The following is a 17,435-nucleotide window of genomic DNA, read 5'->3' as shown; positions in this document are numbered from 1 at the left end:
TTTTTCGAATCATTGGTTTTGACTTATGGATACTAGCATTATCCATCACTAAATAACTGCCCTTTAAAGATTCATCCTCATCCATAACATTAAGTAGCTCATTGATAAACTTAATAAAATGTGCAGTTGTTGTACCTTTTGAAGCTGGTTTTACATCAACTACACTGATGTCATCCTCCTGAGTTCATTCGTCGTCGTTAGTCTGAACTATACCTCTTTTCTTTCCACTGTTACCCTTTCTCTTCTTTTTGGCAACAGTGTCTAATTCAGGTTTGGGAGGGGGATTTTTCAAAACGGCATGAAGCATTGCAGACGAATGGATGGCTTCAATAACCGAGTGAGAAGTTGCTCTTGTTTTTGCAGTTTTAACCACAGCGCGAGTTCCAGCTGGTGATCTAGCCCAGTTATTTCTCATATTTATATGAAACCCGGCTTCATCAATAAACACGCAATTTTCTGTATAGTCCAGATCTTTATCCTTCCAGTTCATAAACCACTCGTATCTTGTCTCCAAATTGTCAACAGAGTTCCTAACTTCGGCTTCAAAATGAGGCTTTTTGACGGTAATCTGCATAAGATTCCTCAAATGATGATTAAGCTGCGATTTTGATATAGAAAAGTCCTGGAATTGTTTAGTCAGTTTTTCTATAATGTCATCAGCAAAGAGCTGAGAATCATCATCTATCAAGTTCTTAATATAGTCCTCATGTTTCGCAGTGAAAGTGCTCTTTGGACCACTATTATTCTTTGATTTTTTATAGGGCACCTCTCCCGTCTTTTTGTATGTTTTCCACCATCTTTCCGCAGTACGTGGGTTAATCAAGAGTTCTTTGGAAAATCTAGTGATATTTCCTTTCTCTTCAGGATTTTCAATCATTTTATCAATAAAATCCTCTCTTTGCTTGTCTGTATAAGTGTTGTAAAATGCTGATTTGGCAGACTTATCGTCTAAAGTGTTTTTTTCTTTAGCCTCTTTTACTACAATATTCTTTTCGGCAGGTTTATTAGCTAAATAACTTTTGCGGCTAGTTATTGTTTCAAATACAATGTTTGGGTCTGTAGTTTCTGTTAAGACACCTTCCATGGGATCATAAACTCTTTCACCATGCTCATCGAAAAGGTTGTCCATTCCATCTTCGAAATAAAAAGTATTTGTCATTGTAGAGATCTCAAAAGTTTGAAAAAGAAAAAGAAAAAAGGAACCGACAAAATTAAATCTTGTCCTTCGACAATTACGTTTCTTTAAACATAGTCTTTTATTTAAGATCTAATTGAGCGCAAAAATATTATAATAAAAACCAACCCGGACCAGATCAATCCTTAAGGATGTTCATGCTTAGAAAAAAAAAACTTCTTTTGGGAGTAAGAGTAAAAAATGTGAAAGGGGAGGAATGAGTGGAGTTATCAAAGAAAAACTAAAAGAATTGGCTTAACCATATAAGAAGCTATTGACCATGGGGGTATTTGGCAGAGATCAGTTTGTCATGGTGTAGCTGATCTAATTCATGCAGTATGGAACATATAATCGGCCATCGCTGATACCAGGTGAGAGCAGAAATTGGGGGAATCGAAGGACGTAGAGGAAGCATATTCAAAAGAAATGACAGTGGATCCTGGACAGTTTCAGGTATAAACAAGCGTCGGTGCATATCAAGGCAGTTGATAGCATGGTTCTTTGAGAGCTGTTGCATAGGGTGTTTTGGACATGGTCTTGGCTTGCCACAAGGGAGCCAGCCTAGTCGCCAGCGTATACAGCGGCTACGCTCTGACTTGGACATGGGTAACCAGAGTATAGGATCTATGGAAATCGATCGACGGCAGTGAGAAAGCTGTTTGAAGGTTCGGTGTTGTTGACGGATCTCTAGGTTCTGTTGGACAACCATTTTTTTTATAACCGCCAATTATATCTTTGTGTGATCGACAAATTCATTTTTCTGTGGCCGACAATTACTTTTTTTGTAACCATCAATGTCCACCAGCCAGACTGTACGCGAGATATACAACTCAATTTTATAACATGATATACGCATTATGAAGTCATCTTCTCATTTATAAGATTGATAAAATGAAATATGCCATCTTTATGTTTAAATATAAATATTTCCTTTTTATACACAAAAGATAAAAAGAAGGATGAGGAAGAGAAAGAGAGAAAAGAAAAGATGTCTTTATTCCTTTGATTTACATAAACTGATGGTACCTGACAATAGTAAAAGATACTATTTGTTTGGTGGCAATTTACGGCTTCATTTTCATATGTGTACCTGTGACTTCTTATTCAAAAGGTCACAATTTTTTTCTTTTCAAAAAAAAAAAAAAAAGCATAATATTTTTCTTTGTGTGTGTGTGTATAAAATATAAATGTCTGCCAGTAAAGAGTTTCAAGTGATTGGTCAATTCATTACCAGTGTGGTAGACAAGCCATATACTTTTTTTAATCCTGATAAAAAGATTGAAGATAATGCTTTACAAATTGCTAAACACTTTTATGACAAAGGTATACAAAAAGCAATACTAAAAAAAATCTTATTAAACATTGATGGCTGCGTAGTTAAAAAAGTAGAACCAGTCGAATGTTCACCGTTTACAGAGTTATTGATTCAAGATTTTGATAATGATCAAATATGGGAAGAAATCGCTGCACAAAATGAGCCATTTTTACACTATGCAAAGTCAACTTTAAAAACTTTAGCAAAAGGACCTGTCACATCAAGAAGAGAAATGAATGAAAGTGAAGAAGAAGCAAGCATCTCTGGAAATTCAATGGATCTTGACATGATGGATCAAGAAGATGCATCTGAAGAGGAATTTAATCAAGATGAAGAAATGGATGAGTTTGAAGAAGAGGAAGAAGAAAATGGGAAATTAGAAGAAGAAGAAGTAGAAGAGGAGGAGGAGGAGCTTAATGACAGTGAGCTTGAAGAAGAGCTCGAAGAAGATGAAGAAAGAGTGTAAATAAAACAATAGAGAAATATAAATATCTTAACTCACGGCTCTATAGACCAAAAAAGACATCTGAAGTTGATGATGACTTTTTCAGTTTAGAAAAATTCAACAAGTGGACAGAAGAACAAGAAGAGTTAGACATGATGTCTGATCGTGAAGACGACGGTTTCAATTTCGATGACGATCTGGATAATCTTGAAGACTCTGATGAGGAGCTTGAAGACGTAGCTGGTAAAATGATGATCAGATTGAAAATGAACACAATGTTAATAAATCTTGTTTATAGACTTGAACTATGATGACTTTTATGGTAAACAAAGCAGACCAAAACCCAGAAAAATGAGGCCGATTGAAGAAAAGGAGGTAGAGAGGGACGTAGATGAAGAAGAGGAAGAAGAAGAAAGTGAAGAAGAAGAAGGTTCTGTACGTGATTTGTTCGAAGATGAAGAAGAAGAAGATAACGAACAAGAAAAATCAGCCTTCCAAAGACAACAAGAACGTCTTGCTACTCAAATTGAACAATACGAAGAAGAAAACATCAGAGACAAGCACTGGACTCTGCGTGGTGAAGCAACAGCTAGTGTGAGACCTGTGAATAGCTTGTTGGAAGAAGATCTTGAATTTGAACATGCCAATAAGCCTGTGCCAGTGATTACACAAGAAACAACCAATGTATTAGAAGATATGATCAAGAAGCGTATTTTAGACAACATGTTTGATGATGTTGAACGTAAAGTTGATCCTACCTTGCGTCCATTCGTTCCTTCCAAGCGTGTTGAATTGAACGATGAAAGATCCAAAAAGTCATTGGCTGAAATTTACGAAGATGATTATTCCAAAAAGAAGCTGGGTGATGCCGCTGTTGATGAGCGCGATGAAGCCCTTGAAAAGGAACATGAGGAGATCACAAACTTATTCAATAACCTTTGCGTTAAATTGGATGCCCTTTCCAACTTTCATTACACACCTAAAGCACCTAAACCTGAAATGGAAATTGTTAGCAATGCTGCTGCAATTAGTATGGAAGAAGTCATACCCGTCAATGTATCAGATGCCACACTATTGGCTCCTGAAGAAGTATACGAGAAGAAGCGTGGAGAGGTTAAGGCAACAACTGAAATGGATCAAACTGAGCGTAAGAAGTTGAGAGCACAAAAGAAGAAGATGAAGAGAAAGGAGAACGAGATGAAGGAAAAGGAAAAGAAGATTATGCACAAATACAATCCAAAGATGGCACAAAGAGAAGAAAAAACCAAAGCAGTCAAGGATTTACTGGGTGCAAAGAACGTTACGATCATTGGAAAAGATGGCAAACAAAAGACAACATCAAAAACAGTTACATCCGCCTCTCTTTTTTAATCAATGCTTTTTTATGTATATTTTTTCACTTTATTAATAAAAAAAATACAATAGATTTGAATACATTCATATTATATTTACATATAAAAACAAAAGAATAAAATAAAAATGGCATATAAATTAGAAAAAAAAGAAAAAAAAAGAAAAAGTATTATAATGGCCACCATATAAATAAAATATTTACATATATAAAAAGGAGTGAAAGAATTTCATAGAAAAAAGAGATATAAAAAAAGAATGTGGATTGAATATATATTGTTACATGTTCTTTTTACGTTTCCATTCTACACAATTTGATTTAGTTGTAGTTACCATAGGTTCATTATCATCCATTCCCCATATAATTTTAAATCGACCCTTTTGTATCACAGTAGGTTCTGATCTGTGCCTTGTTAATGGTATAGATGAAATACAAGGTTGTGATTGAGAGATTGGAATTGAATGTTTAAACCGACGATCAAGCCAAAAATGAGAATCCCAAATAGTCAATGGCTGACTGGTTGATGTGCTCGTAGAATCTGCGTCATCATCACTGCTGCTCTCCTCATCGTCACGTTTTGTTTTAATGCCTGTTAAATTTGCAAATTGACTTGCAGTCAAATCTTCAGAGATGATTGTTTCCTTCATATTTTTCCTAATAAATTTTTCTGTAGCTGCAGCTTTGGCTGTTGCAGATCCATTTCGATAATGAGGATGATTGCGGTATAGCTTTAAAGTAAAATTAAATTTTCTTTTCCATTTGTTGGTATCAAAACACTGCGGATTATTATGGTACAATAACATAAGAAAGCAAAAAGGAAGAAAAACAAAAGAGAGAAAAGAAAATGGGCTTATCATTTATATCTTTGGATATGCATATGAGAGGTTTCTGTCCAAAGGCGAAATAACCTCAATTAACTAAGAAAGATATAAGGTACATTATTCTTTTTTTTGCCCTCTTTCTCTCTCTCTCCTCTCGCACACTAGTTCTCTCCTTAATCAAATTGATATTCGATCTTTTCTCGTGTATGTTCCAGTCTCCCTGAATATGTTTGGAATACACTTTTTCATGTAATTTCTCATTATTTTCATGTGCAAATAAACTCATTTTAAGGCATCTGATTATGCTTTATTATTGCATTTGATAAACACCCTTCTTCTTACACACGTAATCTCCGCCCTCTTCCTTATTTTTTCCCTTGTTTTGTGCGAGTGTGCGCTTATTTTTCATATTCCACTTTAGGCTTTTATTTTTTTCTGTCTTATTTCTTTTTATTTATTTACAAGCAAATGGTTGTCAATAGTAATAATTCCACTGAAATAAATATAAAAGCGAATGAAGCCATAAATGAGAAAAAACAAAGTATTATGGACGGTAATAAAAAACGTATGCTTTTTTAAATATTCAAAACTAAAAAAAGTCATTTAAAAGATGCCATATTCAATATTATTTTACCCGAAAATAGTGAGCTAGAAACAGAAGAAACGGGTATATTTCACTGGCATATTCAAGACTGGAAAAGTTTAGAGGATAAATCTCATGGTCCTGTGTTTTATGTGAAGAACATTCCTTGGTAATGAAAGCTTTACCTACCCCCCACCCAAAAAAAAGGGCTCACAGTTGTATTAGGCGTATTTTATTATTTCCAAGAGGCAATAACCAAAAAAAGGCGTTTTCATTTTATTTGGAAGTAGCCGATCCAAAGGACGGCAGTTTGGCTGACGACTGGCATGTTTGTGCTGAATTTGCCGTTGCTATTTCTAACCCAAAAGATACCACCAACTATTTTAGTAACAGTAAGTTTTTCTCACTTGTTGCTTACACACACAAATTGAACTTGGGACCTGTTAGATGCTCACCATAGATTCTCGGCTGACGAAATTGATTGGGGCTTCACGCGTTTTTACGAAATTGAAGATTTGGAAAGACTGTCTGGCAACAAACTGGGACCTTTTGTGATCAATAACGAGACTGTCTTGTCTGTCTTTGTTCGCATCATTAAGGATGAAACCGGCGTACTTTGGCACAACTTTATCAATTATGATTCACGCAAAGAGACGGGTTATGTGGGTATCAAAAACCAAGGAGCGACGTGTTACATGAATTCACTGTTGCAATCCCTTTATTGCACGAATAAACTCAGAAAGGCTGTGTACGATATACCCACAGAACATGACGAGCCGACCAAGAGTGTCGCCCTGGCCTTACAACGCTGCTTTTATAACCTTCAATATTCCTCTGCACCTGTGGGTACGACCGAGTTGACAAAATCTTTTGGTTGGGACTCGTTGGACGCCTTTATGCAGCATGATGTGCAAGAGTTCAACCGTGTGTTGCAAGATAATTTGGAGGAAAAGATGAAGGGAACACCAGCGGATGGTGCGATTTCCAAATTGTTTCAAGGAAAGACAAAGAGCTACATTAAATGTATTCATGTTGACTTTGAATCTTCAAGGGTGGAAGATTATTATGATATTCAGTTGAACGTTAAGGGATGCAAGACCTTGCAAGACTCTTTTGAAAACTACGTTGCAGAAGAAATATTGGAAGGAGATAATAAATACATGGCAGAAGGACATGGTCTACAAGATGCAAAGAAAGGTGTCGTCTTTGAGAGTTTTCCTCCTGTTTTACATTTGCAGCTAAAAAGATTCGAATACGATTTTATGCGTGATACCATGGTTAAGGTAAACTGGTTTATACGTTATACAGCATTGAATATTCATATTCCGAGCAGATTAATGACCGTCATGAATTCCCTGAAGAAATCAATCTTGACAAGTACTGTTCCAACAGTAACCCAGACGAACCTTATGATTATCAACTTCATGGGGTCCTTGTTCACAGTGGCGACTTGTCTGGTGGTCACTATTTTGCCCTGATTCGACCAGGTAAAGACGACAAGTGGTTCCGTTTTGACGATGACCGTGTTACGCCTGTTTCGAAAAAAGAAGTATTTGAAGAAAATTATGGTGATGAACCCCATCGTGATAGTAAAAACATGACATCGCCTATAGTCAATTCAAAAATCAATAGTGCACGTTTGATGAAGAAGTTTACTAACGCTTACATGCTGGTTTATATCAGAAAAAGCAAATTGGATGACATTTTGGATCCTGTTGTTGAATCAGATATTCCTATTCACTTGAGTAAAAACAAAATAGGCATACTATTTACGTGAAACAGATCGCTGACTAATTTATGAAATTAGAACGTAGGTTGGATGATGAAAAGGCTATGCTTGAGAAGCGTAGAAAGGAAAGACAAGATATGCAGCACAATGTTAAAGTGGCTGTAAGTTGAATAAGTAAAATGTGCCAATGAACTAAAAACTTATTTTTTACAGGTTGTTACTGATGATTCATTTAAAGACTATCAAGGATTCAATTTGGCTATATTTGATGATCGTTATCTGGAAGTCTCACCTCATGTTGACGTATTCAAGGCACCCAAAACAGAGAAAATCACTGAATTTAAAAAACAACTGATGGAACATTACAATTTAGAAGCCAATGCGTTCAGATTGTGGTCTGTTCACGGACGCCAGAACAAGACAACTCGTGTAGGCCAGTTTTTGAATAGCAATGAAGAGAAATTGAGTAAGCCGATGGTGTACAGACCTGAATTGTTACAATCACTCACCTAACAAAAAATAGCACTTGAAAAACTGAGAGAATTGACGGGTGGAAGCGCTTTCAGTAATGGATTTACAAAATTATTTTTGGAAACGGCAGAAAAGGGTAAACCATTGCCTTCTTTTAGAAATGATCAAGCCCTTTTGTTTATAAAGTATTTTGATGTAAAAGAGCAAAAAATGAGGTAAGAAAAAAAAAATAAAAATAAAATAAAACTAACGATGCTAAAACAGAGGACTTGGCCACATGTTTGTTTCTCAAAATGATAAAGTAGCCAGCATCTTGTCACTCTTGGTTGAACGAGCAGGTTTAAAAAAAAGTACATCGATTCAGCTGTTTGAAGAAGTGAAACCTATGGAAATTGAACCTATCAAAACGGATCAAACATTCCGTAAGGCAAATATTCAACACGGCGATATTATTTGCTTTCAATGCACATTATCTCAAAGAGAGTAAATAGACAAAAATATGTTATGCATATACGTTCCTAACCTACATTTGCTTATACACAGAACAGATGAAATATTAAAAAAGGGGAATATTGCTTCTGTACCTGAATATTATGCATCATTGTATAATCGAACAATGATCTTGTTTAAACCGTTACCTTCTGCCAATAATAAACAAGAAATCAAGCTGATTCTCAATAGAACCGCTACTTATACCGTCATTGCAAAAGCACTTGCCAAGGAGCTGGGTGCAGATGCAAACAGGATCAGGTTTACCGCTTGTCACCCCATCACGCATCAACCTCGTGAGACGATTACGTACAAGCCCACCTTAAGACTAGAGGAAATGATGCCCAGTTTACCCAAGCCTAATGAATATCAGCAATTTGTTAGCCTGGAGAAGATGAATACGCCAAGTTTGTTCTATGAGTTATTAGAAGTGGACATTGCTGATTTGGAATCCAAGCGATCAATTGAGGTCAATGTGCTTGGTCCTACCTTAAGAAAGGAGACTAAAGTGACAGCTCTCGTGTCAAGAGCAGGTACCGTACGTCAGTTACTGGATCAAGTGATTCTGAAAGGCAAGATGGAGGCTAAAGATCCTGCCAAGATTCGTTTGTATGAAGCATTGGATGGTAAGCTAACAAAAGAATTTTCACTTGAACAACCTGTGGATAATGTGGCTACTGAAAAGAATGCTATTGTCTATGCAGAGGTAATGAAAGAAAGAGGAAGGAGTGAAATATAATGATTCGTTAATTTATTCTTTTAAAATAGCCAATTCCAAAGGATGAATTGGAAATGAATTTGGATACAGATCGTCTTGTAAACGTTGTTCATTATCATAATAGGCCTACTGGATTACACAGTATTCCCTTTAGATTTGTAGCCATCAAGGTAATGAGAGATGATAGAAATCAAATAGGTATTGATAGTCATGTAATTATAGGGTGAACCATTTGAAGAAACCAAGAAGCGATTACAAAAGAGGACAGGATTAGGTGACATGGATTGGAAAAAGGTCAAGTTTACAGTCTTGAGAAATATATTTGCATCTGAGCCCCAAGTGACGTCAATTGACACAAGTGATTTTGAACTTCGTAAAGCAAGACTTCAAGAGGAGGATGCACTTGGATTGGACCATGTTGATAGATCTTCCAAGAGTCGTTTTACACATGTTTTTGATAAAGGCATCTTTATTAGGGGTTAATTTATAATAAAAGTTTTTTTTATTCATTTAATTCTACATCCAAGCAAATATTATCAATCAACCTAGTCTTTCCAACAAACACAGCCATACTAATCACACATCCTTCCCTCTTGTCAATCTTTCCTTTTACTTCTGACAAATCTTTTGCAGAGTTAATCGAAATATAATCCAGCTTCATTTCCCAATCCAATCCTTCTTGCTTGACTTGTTCTTGAGTTTCTTGAATGATCTCAATACCTTTTTGGAGAAGAATGGGTGCATCAAGAATACCAGATTGATACATGGACTTCATGTGTTCCAATGATTTAGATAATGCAAGAGCATGTTTCTTTTGTGCAGATGTCAAATAAGCATTACGAGATGATAATGCAAGCCCATGCTCATCACGCACTGTTGGGCAAATGTGCATCTTGGTAGGAAAGTGCAGGTCACTGATCATATTACGAATCACAAAGCACTGTTGAACTAAAAAGGGGTTAGTACCTCAATAAACAAAACATACACTTTACTATCTTTTTGTCCAAAGTAAACATGATCAGGTTGAACCTACATGAATTATGAATCAGAGGGGATCCTACTTAATGTAGTTGCTTACAATATTTAAAAACTTGGATACAACAGTTGAAACACCTCTAAAGAAATTGGGTCTAGTCTTGCCCTCTAATTGTTTGGAAAGCCCCAAGACTTCAACAAAGGTACCTTTTTGCTTTGATACATCCAAATCAATGCCTGAGGGATACATTTCCTCTATCTGGGGTAGCAAAACAGCAGAGGCTACACCTTCTCCAAGTCCGGCCAAACTGTTCAAGTCACTCTGTAACGTACGAGGATAAGTAGCAAGATCCTCTGTGGGAGCAAACTGAGCAGGATTAACAAAGATGGTAAGCGCAACATGGTCACAGTTTTTCTTTGCTGCGGTCACTAGAGCAAGATGACCTTGGTGAAGTGCACCCATCGTAGGCACATAGCCGAGTGATTTTTGTTCAAGCAAAAGTGAGCGTCGCCATTGTCTAAAGTCAGCAATTTTGTTAAAGACTTTAATGCCTGGTGGAATTTTAACTTTTTTTTTTTAAAAAAGAAGAAAAGAATTGTTAACGCTTTTAAAGATCGGAAAGCTAGAAACGGTATCTATTTACTTGTGTTCATTGCTTAATTGTTATTCAAGTTGCTTTCACACGTGATAGTATCAATCTGTCCCAGGCTAAAGCACAGTTTGCTGGTCAAGTTACTTTCCCCTCTGGAAAACTCCCTGTAAAAAAAAGTTGTCACGCTTTCGTCGGTACCTCAACTTAATCAAGAAAAAGTCCTTTCTCTTCCACCCCAGGTACTCTGACAAAAGGAACATTATTAACATGTTGAGGACTTGTATTCACCAATCTTTAAAAAGAACCAACAATTACAACTCATTGGTGTTGATCACCAGAAAGAGATTTCTCTCTACTCAACAGGATCCAGTTACGATCTATACAGGTCCCTTGGCTAATGTTGCCAAAAAGTTAAAGTTGTTCTCTATTACTTCACTTGGTCTTGGTGTAGGGATTTCTCCATGTGTATTTGCTATTGATGTGCCTGTACCATTTATTGCAAAGGCTGCCTTAGTAGGAGCAGGTAAATATAGAAATTACTTCTTTTTTTAATAAAGCTCTAACAAATAAATAGCTGTTGCTACAAGTGCTGCTTCAACTGGGCTTATTCAGTGGGTCATGTCTCCTTATGTCACAAAAATCACTGTACCCAAGCAACTTGAAGAAGGACAAGTGCCAAAGGAACTAACAATCCATACTCTTTCTTTTACTGCTAAAGATCATACAACTACTGTTCCAATAGAATCTATTGAACCTGCAAGCCGTATCTTTACTACTTGGATGATCACAGATCCTAACCAAGCCATTGGACGTATTGGTCAAAAGACGGTTAAACCCAAATCTCTCTTATACGTCCACCCTGAGCTATGTGAAGAAGAGGGTGTGATGAAACACATTGTTGAAAAGACAGGCATTGGAAAAGGTTTTTAATTGTAAATAAAGTTTTATTTTTTTAATTTTTTAGCCAAGGATGTACCAGCACTTTATGAATATCAATTCGCTTCTCTACATCCCTTTCGAGCATTTTACGTATGAGATCTACTGAATCTATATATAAAAATGGTCTAATGAGAGAAGAAGAAGAAGATAAACGTTGTATATCATTACCATTTGACAACACAAAGGGAATTCTCAATTCTCGACTCATAATCTCATCAATATCATAAAATGAATTCTCACGATAAATCAAGGTAAACAGTAAAATACCTAAAGCCCAAACATCTTGCGGTTTACCTGAATAAGTCTGTCCCTTCAATATCTCGGGCGCAGCATAATCCAATGTCCCCACAAAATTCTCATATTTTTTACAATGTTTTAAATAGGCTGCGCTACCAAAGTCTATCAGTTGAACATTTAACTCCTTATCCAGCACTACGTTTTCATCCTTGATGTCTCGATGAACGATTCGATGATCATGTAAATGTTGAACGGCCAGAGCCAACTGCTTGAATATCTTGCGTACATTCGATTCATCCACACGTTCATTGTATTCGATATAGTCAAATAAATCCATTGTTTCATGGTATTCCATCACAATATAATAATGATCGTCGTCTTCAAAATAGTCGACTATAACCAGTAAGCATAAGTACGACATTATATAATTCAACTTACGCATATCGCTTATATTCTTGTGGGGTATTTTTTTCAATGTATGTAATATGTGTATTTCAGTGGGTATATTTCCAAGCACCTGATCTCTCGTCCAACATTCAACCAAGATACGTGATTTTATAACATATTTAATAACTACTTTTTTCTTTGTGTAAACCATAAATTAACATTCCCAATTCAACTTTACCAAAAAAAAAAAAAAAATACCTGTTCAGGATCATCTTTCTTTGTGGCTATTTTAACTAGACCATATGCACCTTGACCTAGCTCACTTAAAATGACATAGTCCTCAATGCGCACTGCGTTCAGTTTCTGAGCAGAATACAGTGTCTCATTCTTTGTTTTACGCTTTGTAGGAGTGAATAATTGATTGGGTAGACGAGAGAACGAGATTAGATGCTGGTGGCCATATCTTTTGAAGGTTAATTCTCTATCAAATGATATCCAAAGAGCATACGATTCTTTTTCTTCCATTAATTTCAGTTGAAGCTGTATCTCAAAGGGTGACCCATCTCGATGCAAACCAATCAAGAGAGGTAAAGGTTGATTGTTGGGCATAAGAGTCAATAGTCGCGATCGATCACTGTCAAAATTGAACTGGTCCACTAACTTTCTACATATGGCATTGTTAATGACAAATCCTTGTTGAAGCAAATCATCCCTCTTCAAGTTGTGAAAGAGGGTTGGAAACTGAGGTAAAAGATCGGCAACATTCTTTTGAAGTACAAGCTCATCTTGACAGTAACCAAAAAGATATTTTATAAAGGATTGATCACAGCCTTCGATCACACCATCTCGTCGGACGTTTACTAGACCAGAGATGACTGGTATGGATGTAATTTGAACCGTAGAATCATTGTTTAGCAATCGAACAATGATTGGAAAACGAGCGCCCTTGATGGTCTCACTGCCAAAGAATCGAAGTTGACGTATGTCATCTTTCCAGTTCACAAGGGATAATAAAGGAATAAGCTTTGTTAGAGGTGCATTTAAGATGTCAGCTGCATCATAACCGTAAAGGTCCTTTAGTCCATCTTCATCTAGTACACTGCATATGACCGCCTAAAATATAAAAGGTTAACTAAAAAGTACAAGTCGAAAACGCATAAAGAGATGTAGACCTTTTCATTCACTTGCAAAGTCACTGTGCTCTCATAAACTGCTTCAAATATCCAAATAAATACCGAGACTCCAGCCTCATTTTTTTTTTCTTTTAACCACAAAGAAGTAGATGACTTGGTTCCATCCAGTTTTATGATTGGAATCTATTATAAAAAATATAAAAATACATTTTTTTTTGTTTTTATTTTTGCCTTACAATATCACCGCAAATAATGACTGTACCATCATCTGCATTAATAGAGTCATTACTTTTTTGCATTACTGTCTTTCTTTGTTTCACAATAATCGAGTTTAGCCGGTTTTGGTAAGACGGATCAATTAGGTCCATAATGACTTGTTTACCAATGAGTTGATCTTGTTGATAATTTTCATGACCTACCAATACGTCGCTGGCAGTGCTGTTTGTAATAATAATTTTGAAATCATCAAGGGTTGTTAAAATAGCTTGCTTTGGCTGTTGTTTTAATCTGTTGTGTAAATGTGGCACATAGATTTCCTCGTCTTCATATTCTTCATCTTCGTCTTGTTCAGAAGGTATAAGAGTGCTGTTGGTACCTATACTACTGCTACTGCTACCACTGCTACTAAGGCTGTCGGAAGATGAGATTAGGGTAGAAGAGGAAGATGGATGACGTAAAGAGAGAGTATAAAAATAAGAAGGTAAGGTTTTTCTTCTTGACGAAGATTGTATCATAGTGATAGATGCTGTATTATTTGTTTTGAATTTATTATTTTTTCTTCTGAAATCTTGTTGCTGTGATGTTTCATATAATTTGTTACTTTTGAATATTGAAAAATAAGCTGAAGGTTGTAAAGAGTATAGTACCTCTGGTGTAAATTTAATAATTTCATGTTCTTTTGAATCTTCTTGACTGTGGTATTGTTATTCTTGTATGTATATTAATAATAAATTTAAATTTACCGAGACAACTGATTGACTTGATTTATTGAAGTTTTCATTTTAAATTTTACGAGAAAAAGAGAAAGAAAGAAAGAAAAAGAAAAAAAAAAAAGCAGTTCCTTACTCTCCTATCTCTATCACTTTGTCTCTCTCTCTCTCTCTCTTTTTTTTTTTGGCTTGTAAAAAAAAAAAGAAACATTTTCCCAAATAGGGACCTGTGGTTCATCTTTATTGGTGACAGGCTTGATGTAAAATTACACAAAAAGGGATTAACTAATAATATGTTTTTTCTCAAATTCAATCATGTATTCAATCAGTGTATCAACATCTTCTTCAGGTAATGCATTATAGATAGAAGCACGAATACCACCTATTTAAAGTTAATTAGATGATAAATAGGAAATAGTAATAAAAAACTTACCAACTGAACGATGTCCTTTTAATTGTTGCATGTTCCTTTCTTCTGCTCCTTTTAAAAATTCTTTTTCTAATTCTTCGTTGGCTAATCTAAATACAACGTTCATATGACTTCTACAGTTGACTTCTACCGGAGTTGTATACAACTCGGAATTATCAATGACCTTGTAGAGTTTATCCGCCTTGCGCTTATTCACTTCGGCAATCGCTTTCAAGCCTCCCTTTTCTAATAACCATTCAAGAGTTAAGCCGACCATATAAATAGCAAAAGTAGGTGGTGTATTATACATCGAATCATTATCAGCTGCTGTCTTGAAGTCAAGCATCAAAGGTCGAATAGGTCCAACGTTAAGATCGACCAAGAGATCATTACGAACTACAACGATGGTCACACCAGCAGGACCTAGATTCTTTTGAGCTCCACCGTATACAACACCAAATTTGGCAACATCGATGGGTCGAGATAAGAAGTTACTGGATACATCTGTCACAAGAGGCACAGAGGGATCGACTGGAGGAACAGATTGGAATTCAACACCGTGCACAGTCTCATTATCACAATAATAGACATAGGCCACATTATGTTTTTTAGGATCTGTCAATTGCCACTCAGAGGCATCAGGAATTGCACCAAATTTACCCTTGGCCTTCTTTACATCCAAGGCTCGATTCACACGTACAGGGTTGCCAATCACAGTGGGTACCAAACGTTCTGCTTCCTGGGCAGCCTTGCTAGACCATGCACCAGTCACAATGTAGTCCACCACAATTTCCTCACCCTCTCGGCCAGCCTTTCTCAATTCCTCCTGTTTGGCAGCTACCAAGTTGTAAAACACACTAGCAAATTCTGTGGTAGCACCACCTTGCATGAAAAGGATGGAGTAGTTGGAAGGGATGTTCATTAGCTGAATCAAATCAGACTTTGTCTTTTCCAAAATAGCACCAAAGGCTTTGGAACGGTGAGATAATTCCATAACACACATACCAGTGCCATTGATGTCAAGAAATTCTGACTGTGCTTTTACTAAAACTTCTCGAGGACTATTTATATTTGTTATTTAAAGAATGAAGCAAAATTAGGTTCTTACATTTTAGCTGGACCAGCACCAAAGTTGAGGACGTGTTTAGACATTTTTTTTTTTTTGTAATAAAAGAAAAGGATATATTTGAAACTCTTTTTTATAATTTGATTTAACAATCAAAATGACTCAGAAAGATGAAAAAAGTCAACTAGGATGTTCAAAGTCAGCTTACATGCACACCCTTTTTTTCAATTTAATTTTCGAATTGTGTTTTTTTTTTTTTTGTCTTTACGTCACTTACATTATGCTTCGTCGAATTACTTGTTTAAAAAAACCCTGTTTACATCAACCAACTGCGAGATTCAGTAGTAGAGCAAGTAATTGGTTTACTCGCTTTCTTACGCCAAAAGAAGAAAAGCAACTTTATTTAGGCATTACGAGTTCATTTCGTGAAAAGTTGATTGAACAAGGTAACAAAAGCACACAACATTACAGCAACATTATTGAACATGCCATATTTGCACGTCCAACAACTACAACAACATCCCTTTTGGAACAGTTTACAAAAGCAATCGATGCAGCCGGCAAAGATGTGACGAAATTACAACAAATTGAGAAGGAAATGTACCTTGAGCATATCAAGACAGCCACCTTGTATAATCGTCTGATACGTTCTTATATTGCCAGTGATGCTTTATCACTAGCAGAAAGTCTTGTAGAAAAACTTGACTCTCGAGGCATTTTTGCAACTACACGAACATTCACTTATCTCATACAAGCCTATTTAAAACAAGGCGACCTAGACAAGGCCAAAGTAGCAGTGGGGCAAATGAAAGATTTGAATCTACTCAGATTGAGACACGGATTCGATTGTAGTGTGATTCTCAAGTTTTATGAAGCCTGTGGAGACTCGCATGCGATTGAATTTTTATGGCGTGACGTGATGTTGCATGCAAATACCATTCGACCTGGTCTTGGATTATATACTCAGTATTTAGAGCATTTATTAGCTCATCAGCATCCACTTAAAGCATTAGTAAAAGAATATCTTGGTCGACAAGATAAATCATCATTTAACCAGCATCAATATACCATTTGGATGAACGCTGTGAAAAGGTTGCTATCCACGGACGATCTCCAAGAGGCAGAACATTTGTTGCTTCATTTGATTAAAAGTGCTCCATCGAAATTAGTCGTATCTGATCAAAACGTAAAGAAGTGTATTCAGAGCATATTATCGCATTATCTCAAGCATGGTCAAGACTTGAAATCCTTGGCGCTTTATTATCGTGCAAGAAAGATGGGCGCACCAGATCAAATGTTTGAACCCCACATACTCCAACAGATTGAAGGAATATTAGAAAAAGTAGAACAAGATACATGTAACGAAGACCATCGAGCGATGCTAGAAGAATTTGCACGACCTCTAAAACTTTAATAAAAGAAATGCATGCTTTCTTGTAGCAAATGAGACTGAAAAACAATACTAAACCCTTTTTAAAGTATCATTGTTAAACAAGTAACTGTAAGACCTTGGGAATTTTTTTTTTCCAGTGCGATTGGTGACTTGCTTAATTGCATTAAACGCCTGTTCGCCGTAAACTTTCCCACGCTTAAAAGTATATTTTGACGTTCCTTTTGTTTACTCTTCCTTCCTTCTTCTTTAAAATATGTCTATCGTGTCCGAGAATTCTT

At 36.2% G+C, this 17,435-nt stretch overlaps 10 protein-coding genes across 10 annotated transcripts; 4 read left to right on the top strand and 6 right to left on the bottom strand.

Annotated features, from left to right (window-relative positions):
* Nucleotides 1–184: 184 nt before the first annotated feature.
* On the bottom strand, nucleotides 185–1,084 carry RO3G_03383 (uncharacterized protein; the record flags this gene model as incomplete). Its single annotated transcript, XM_067657974.1, has 1 exon — nucleotides 185–1,084. The coding sequence occupies one exon, from the start codon at nucleotides 1,082–1,084 to the stop codon at nucleotides 185–187; it is 900 nt and encodes a 299-aa protein (XP_067514075.1).
* A 361-nt stretch (nucleotides 1,085–1,445) lies between these two features.
* RO3G_03382 (uncharacterized protein) lies at nucleotides 1,446–1,883 on the bottom strand (the record flags this gene model as incomplete). The annotated part of the gene is made up of 1 exon (XM_067657973.1): nucleotides 1,446–1,883. The coding sequence occupies one exon, from the start codon at nucleotides 1,881–1,883 to the stop codon at nucleotides 1,446–1,448; it is 438 nt and encodes a 145-aa protein (XP_067514074.1).
* A 478-nt stretch (nucleotides 1,884–2,361) lies between these two features.
* Nucleotides 2,362–4,305, top strand: RO3G_03381 (uncharacterized protein; the record flags this gene model as incomplete). Its single annotated transcript, XM_067657972.1, has 3 exons — nucleotides 2,362–2,951; nucleotides 3,002–3,177; nucleotides 3,233–4,305. The coding sequence occupies 3 exons, from the start codon at nucleotides 2,362–2,364 to the stop codon at nucleotides 4,303–4,305; spliced, it is 1,839 nt and encodes a 612-aa protein (XP_067514073.1).
* Nucleotides 4,306–4,563: 258 nt separating this feature from the next.
* On the bottom strand, nucleotides 4,564–5,142 carry RO3G_03380 (uncharacterized protein; the record flags this gene model as incomplete). Its single annotated transcript, XM_067657971.1, has 1 exon — nucleotides 4,564–5,142. The coding sequence occupies one exon, from the start codon at nucleotides 5,140–5,142 to the stop codon at nucleotides 4,564–4,566; it is 579 nt and encodes a 192-aa protein (XP_067514072.1).
* A 719-nt stretch (nucleotides 5,143–5,861) lies between these two features.
* On the top strand, nucleotides 5,862–9,579 carry RO3G_03379 (uncharacterized protein; the record flags this gene model as incomplete). Its single annotated transcript, XM_067657970.1, has 10 exons — nucleotides 5,862–6,081; nucleotides 6,137–6,972; nucleotides 7,023–7,434; nucleotides 7,497–7,579; nucleotides 7,632–7,884; nucleotides 7,942–8,104; nucleotides 8,154–8,372; nucleotides 8,433–9,084; nucleotides 9,147–9,266; nucleotides 9,319–9,579. The coding sequence occupies 10 exons, from the start codon at nucleotides 5,862–5,864 to the stop codon at nucleotides 9,577–9,579; spliced, it is 3,219 nt and encodes a 1,072-aa protein (XP_067514071.1).
* Nucleotides 9,580–10,153: 574 nt separating this feature from the next.
* Nucleotides 10,154–10,534, bottom strand: RO3G_03378 (pantoate-beta-alanine ligase; the record flags this gene model as incomplete). The annotated part of the gene is made up of 1 exon (XM_067657969.1): nucleotides 10,154–10,534. The coding sequence occupies one exon, from the start codon at nucleotides 10,532–10,534 to the stop codon at nucleotides 10,154–10,156; it is 381 nt and encodes a 126-aa protein (XP_067514070.1).
* Nucleotides 10,535–10,931: 397 nt separating this feature from the next.
* RO3G_03377 (uncharacterized protein) lies at nucleotides 10,932–11,699 on the top strand (the record flags this gene model as incomplete). Its single annotated transcript, XM_067657968.1, has 3 exons — nucleotides 10,932–11,187; nucleotides 11,239–11,586; nucleotides 11,629–11,699. 3 exons carry the CDS (start codon nucleotides 10,932–10,934, stop codon nucleotides 11,697–11,699), a joined length of 675 nt encoding a protein of 224 aa, XP_067514069.1.
* A 762-nt stretch (nucleotides 11,700–12,461) lies between these two features.
* On the bottom strand, nucleotides 12,462–14,094 carry RO3G_03376 (uncharacterized protein; the record flags this gene model as incomplete). The annotated part of the gene is made up of 3 exons (XM_067657967.1): nucleotides 12,462–13,340; nucleotides 13,497–13,543; nucleotides 13,743–14,094. 3 exons carry the CDS (start codon nucleotides 14,092–14,094, stop codon nucleotides 12,462–12,464), a joined length of 1,278 nt encoding a protein of 425 aa, XP_067514068.1.
* A 476-nt stretch (nucleotides 14,095–14,570) lies between these two features.
* RO3G_03375 (phosphoserine aminotransferase) lies at nucleotides 14,571–15,850 on the bottom strand (the record flags this gene model as incomplete). Its single annotated transcript, XM_067657966.1, has 3 exons — nucleotides 14,571–14,671; nucleotides 14,723–15,759; nucleotides 15,807–15,850. 3 exons carry the CDS (start codon nucleotides 15,848–15,850, stop codon nucleotides 14,571–14,573), a joined length of 1,182 nt encoding a protein of 393 aa, XP_067514067.1.
* A 194-nt stretch (nucleotides 15,851–16,044) lies between these two features.
* On the top strand, nucleotides 16,045–17,178 carry RO3G_03374 (uncharacterized protein; the record flags this gene model as incomplete). The annotated part of the gene is made up of 1 exon (XM_067657965.1): nucleotides 16,045–17,178. One exon carries the CDS (start codon nucleotides 16,045–16,047, stop codon nucleotides 17,176–17,178), a length of 1,134 nt encoding a protein of 377 aa, XP_067514066.1.
* Nucleotides 17,179–17,435: the final 257 nt, after the last annotated feature.

Source organism: Rhizopus delemar, genomic scaffold (assembly GCF_000149305.1).
Source record: "Rhizopus delemar RA 99-880 supercont3.2 genomic scaffold, whole genome shotgun sequence".
NCBI lineage: Eukaryota > Fungi > Mucoromycota > Mucoromycetes > Mucorales > Rhizopodaceae > Rhizopus > Rhizopus delemar.
The sequence above is the reverse complement of the archived record's forward strand: the minus strand, read 5'-3'. Positions and strand labels throughout refer to the sequence as shown.